Source organism: Engraulis encrasicolus, chromosome 21 (assembly GCF_034702125.1).
Source record: "Engraulis encrasicolus isolate BLACKSEA-1 chromosome 21, IST_EnEncr_1.0, whole genome shotgun sequence".
Taxonomy (NCBI): Eukaryota; Metazoa; Chordata; class Actinopteri; order Clupeiformes; family Engraulidae; genus Engraulis; species Engraulis encrasicolus.
This window is the reverse complement of record NC_085877.1, coordinates 47,238,143-47,243,142: the sequence shown is the minus strand read 5'-3', so window position 1 is coordinate 47,243,142 and position 5,000 is coordinate 47,238,143. Positions and strand designations below refer to the sequence as shown.

Genomic DNA, 5,000 nt, shown 5'->3' with positions numbered 1-5,000 from the left:
GTGGGTTCAATGCTATTTAACCCTCTGGTTGTGTTAGAAACATGGTTACGTTCAAATTTACCGCCTACACAAAAAAGGTAATAATACATTGATTAAAAATCTGATTCGCATATTTTGTGATTAATACCTTTTAGACATCCTTTTGAAACATTTCCAATGTGATTTAAATGTTATCCTGCTTTGTTTTAGTGATTTGTAAGCTTTTTTTCTTATCTTGCACCAAATCGTTTTATTAAACTGAGTCTGGGGCCTCTCAGAGGCTGTCAGGCCGTTTGGAACACCTTTACTTTTTTCAAGTATTTCAACTAACTGTAAACATCTATACTAATGTGGCACATATGGTTGTATTCTGAAAAGCCTAACAAAAAAGAATATGAGAGTAAAATGAATGTAATATAACTGTATACAACTTTGGGAGATGTAAATTAATGGTCCGGTCATTTTTGACCGAAACACCATGAATGTAACAAATTGGTGTATCTTCCACAATTCTTTAGGAATTTCATTATATGTCATTTTGACCATTTGAATATGTTAGCTGGAGGATATCATGAAGTGTCATTTGTGTATGATGAAAAATAGAGAAGTTATTTAAGAATGAAGTTTCAAAACGGAGGGTTAACTAATCTGTATGGATGTATTCTACTCTGGAACCTGCAAATTAATAGAATTGAGACAACCGGCCCTACGGTGGCCTAACAGTAGGGCGCTGTGTTACTACGCCTGCGACCCGGGTTTGATTCCAGCACGGGTCATTTGCCAGTCCTTCCCCGTCTTTCTCTCCCCACTCGTTTCCTGTCTCTCGTTCGCTGTCCTATGTAAATAAAGGCACAAAAGCCCCGTAAAAATGTCCCAAAAAAAATTGAGACAACCACCACCGCACAATACGTCACCACACAATCCTCGCCACAATAAGACAAAAACATTTATTGGAGGTCACTTGGACTCTGTTGACTGTCTGACACTGTTGACTATTTTAAGGGTGGCAAAAATATGGTGTCCTCTACGCTCATGGTGAAGTGGGGCAGCTGTGGCCTAGTGGTTAAGGAGGTGGCCTTTAGATCAGAGGGTTGCAGGTTCGAATCCCACCCTTCCACTGCCTACAGTATAGCAATCCATGGCTGAATTTCTCAAAAGGGAAGTTGTTAGCCTGTTAGCAACTTCGGTCGTTGTCAATGGGAAAATGCATTGAAAACAACAAAGTAGCTAATGTAGTAAGCAACTTCGGCTTTGAGAAATTCACCCCATGGCTGAGGTGCCCTAGAGCAAGGCACCTAACCCCACACTGCTCCAGGGACTGTAACCAATAAACTGTAGGCCTTAAAGTACCCGTAAGTCCGTTTGGATTAGAAAAAAAACATCCGCTTAAACACACACACACATACACACTCTGGCTCACAGGAGGAAAGTGCATGCAGTCTTTCACACACACACACACGCTTTGCTTTCTTGCCATATTGGGTGGCTATCAAATGAAAAATTCTCCAAAGAAACAGCAATGATGAATAGGGTTGAAAATAGACTCACATTAGAACTGTGTGTGAGTGTGTCTTTGTGAGTGTGTATGTGTATGTATGTGTGTCCGTGTGTGTGTGTGTGTGTGTCCGTGTGCATGAATGTGTGCGCACGTGTGTGTGTGTGTGTGTGTGTGTGAGCATGTGTGTGTGTGTGCATCCATGCATGTATGTATTTGAGTGTGTGTCTTTCCTATTACAGGATTCCAAAGTCACTTTGTCGCAACACACCACTTGGACATCAGAGACCTAACTACACACACACACACACACACACACACACACACACACACACACACACACACACACACACACACACACACACACACACACACACACACACACACACACACACACACACACACCACACACACACACACACACACACACACACACACTCACATAATACATAGCCCTATCTTGGGACCATTTTCTTTTTCTTTCTTTTTATTGACATGCTTGTTGCGTCTGTGTTGTGTTTCATTTCTTTTGTTACTAACAGTCTGTTTTGGTTTTAGCTACATGTTTGGGATTTTAATTTATAATGCTTATAAACATCTAGCCTGCCTATTTTGGACACCAGATGGAAATTAGCATTTGGGCTACAATCGGGCAACACCCCCCGCCCCCCCAGCCCCCGCCCCCGCCCCCACCCCCCCCCCCCCCCCCCCCCCCACCCCCACCCCCCCCCCGCCCCCGCCCCACCCCCCCAGTTTTGTTTCTTTTGTTGTGTTGTTGTATGAGCACACCAAGTAACATTCCTATCAACTGTATTTTTATACTGTTGATATGGCTGAATACATTTGAAACTTGAACTTGAACTTGAAACTTGTATGTAGGCCTATATGTTCATTAATATATCTGCATGTATGTACACGTATATGTTCATTAATGTGCAACGTCCTGAAGAAATAAATCAATTAAATGAAATTAAATGAAATGAAACTAAAGTGAAGTGTGGGAGTTAGTGTTACTGTTCTAATCATCTCTTCCTCCCCCCCCCCCCATCTCTCCCTCTCCCTCTCTCTATCTCTCTCTCTCTCCCCCTCTCTCTCTCTCTCTCTCTCTCTCTCTCTCTCTCTCTCTCTCTCTCTCTCTCTCTCTCTCTCTCTCTCTCTCCTCTCTCTCTCTCTCTCTCTCTCTCTCTCTCTCTCTCTCTCTCTCTCCTCTCTCTCTCTCTCTCTCTCTCTCTCTCTCTCTCTCTCTCTCTCTCTCTCTCTCTCTCTCTCTCTCTCTTTCAGATAAGATCAACATCATCCATCATACCCCAAGTGAGTGTTCATCTCCTCCTCTCCTCTCCTCTCCTCTTCTCTCCTCTCCTCTCCTCTCCTCTCCTCTCCTCTCCTCTCCTCTCCTCTCCCTCCTCTTCTCTCCTCTCCTCTCCTCTCCTCTCCTCTCCTCTCCTCTCCTCTCACCTCATCTTTTCTCCTCTTCTCTCCGCCAATCTCCTCTCTTCTCCTCCTCTCTCATCCTCTCCTCTCCTCTCTCCTCTCCTCTCCTCTCCTCTCCTCTCCTCTCCTCTCCTTTTTCCCTCCTCACTTCTCCTTCTATATTCTTCTCTCCACTCTTCTCCCCTCCCCTCCTCTCCTCCTCTCCTCTTCTCCTCTCCTCTCTCCTCTCCATTCTTCTCTTCTCTTCTCTCCTTTCCTCTCCTCTTCGCTTCTCTCCTCTCCTCTCCTCTCCTCTCCTCTCCTCTCATGTCATGTCATGTCATGTCATGTCATGTCATGTCATGTCATGTCATGTCATGTCATGTCATGTCATGTCATGTCATGTCATGTCATGTCATGTCATCTCTTCTCTTCTCTTCTCTTCTCTTCTCTTCTCTTCTCTTCTCTTCTCTTCTCTTCTCTTCTCTTCTCCTCTCCTCTCCTCTCCTCTCCTCTCCTCTCCACTCCACTCCACTCCTCTCTCCTCTCTCCTCCCTCCTCTCTCCTCCTCTCCTCTCCTCTCTTCTCCTTCTCTATTCTTCTCTCCACTCTTCTCCCCTCCCCTCCTCTCCTCCTCTCCTCTTCTCCTCTCCTCTCTCCTCTCCATTCTTCTCTTCTCTTCTCTCCTTTCCTCTCCTCTCCTCTCCTCTCCTCTCCTCTCCTCTCGCTCCTCTCCTCTCCTCTCCTCTCCTCTCCTCTCCTCTCTCTCTCTCCTCTCCCATAAATTAATTAGTGGTTGATATGCTGCAATGAATGTGCTTCTGAAACGGCCCACAAAAAAGAAAACAGACAAACAAAGCAATCCATACAGTACAATAGTGGCTGTCCTTGTGCCTACCTGACATGTGCTACTGCTGAAACGTAACAGACCCATAATGATTTCCAGGACGGCAGAGCACCGAATGGGCTGCAGCAAGTCAGTTAGCACACCTTATCTGCCTACGCAACTGAATCCTCTTTTCTGATCGGCTGATGGGGTTGCAACTAACTCCCTATAACCTGTCAGGCGTCAAACGTGCGACTAAGTTAGGCGAACTGCCGTTACTAATTCTAAACTGCAGGTTGCTATGGCCAAAAGCCAGTCGTTAGTTCTATCGCATTTGTTTATCAAGTCAAGAGTCAGTCGTTAATTCTATCGCATTTGGTTGTCAAGCCAAGAGCCAGTCGTCAGTTCTATGCATTTGGTTGTCAGTCAAGTCTGTCGCCCTGAAAGTAACTAGCCTACTACATTAATCTGATAGAGGCACGCCCGACTACGTGCGCACTAAATTATTCTGCAGTTGGCATAATTCATAGGTTACAAATTTACAGATAGGCCTAGCAATAGATGACAAAAATACCCTGTACCGAAATTCTAAGCACCTGCCTCGCCATCAATTGTATCGAAACGAGTCACCTCGTCATCTGCTCCACTCCCATGGTTTTTGCTATTTCCCACTGCCTTCCCTTTGTTATTGATCCGAAAACATCCCTTTTTTAAAATTAGGCTACCTCCCCTTGAGTTAAATAATAGGGGTTTACCGTTCAACTCTACTTTCAACCGTTCTCTGGGTATGACATGTGCAATTTTTACCTCCAAACTAGCAGTTAACATTGAGTCCTATGAGACCAGCTGGTGACTAACTGGTCTCATAGGACTCAGTATTAACTGCTAGCTTGGAGGTAAAAATTGTACTGCCATAGCTACAAAACGGTTGAAAGTACAGGAAAACGATAAAGCCCTATTATTTAACTCAAGGGGAGGTGTAAAATAAGCTTATTTCCAAAAATGGGACAGTATCACTTTAAAGTTATTATCTTTCAGGCACTTCAACCATGGATGGAGGTGTAGGAAGAGGTCAGGGGGGATTTGAACCTGCAACCCCTAGATTGAAAGACCAACTCACTAACCACTTGGCCACAGCTGCCCTATATACACTATATGATGCATGGGAAAACTGTGGTATGGTGTTTAAGGAGATGGACCTTAGATCAGAGGGTTGCAGGTTTGAATCCCACCCTTCCACTCTCTAATGCACTTCATGGCTGAAGTGCCCTTGAGCAAGGCACCTACCCC

General features: G+C 44.8%; 1 protein-coding gene across 1 annotated transcript in view; it reads left to right on the top strand.

Moving 5' to 3' along the window:
* LOC134437449 (B-cell scaffold protein with ankyrin repeats-like) overlaps nucleotides 1-5,000 on the top strand; it is a gene marked incomplete at its 5' end in the record, with an annotated part of 142,721 nt that overhangs the window by 109,257 nt on the left and 28,464 nt on the right. The window contains one exon of the mRNA XM_063186940.1: nucleotides 2,756-2,785. Within this exon, the coding sequence (XP_063043010.1) occupies nucleotides 2,756-2,785 (30 nt within the window). The remainder of the gene's footprint in view (nucleotides 1-2,755; nucleotides 2,786-5,000) is intronic.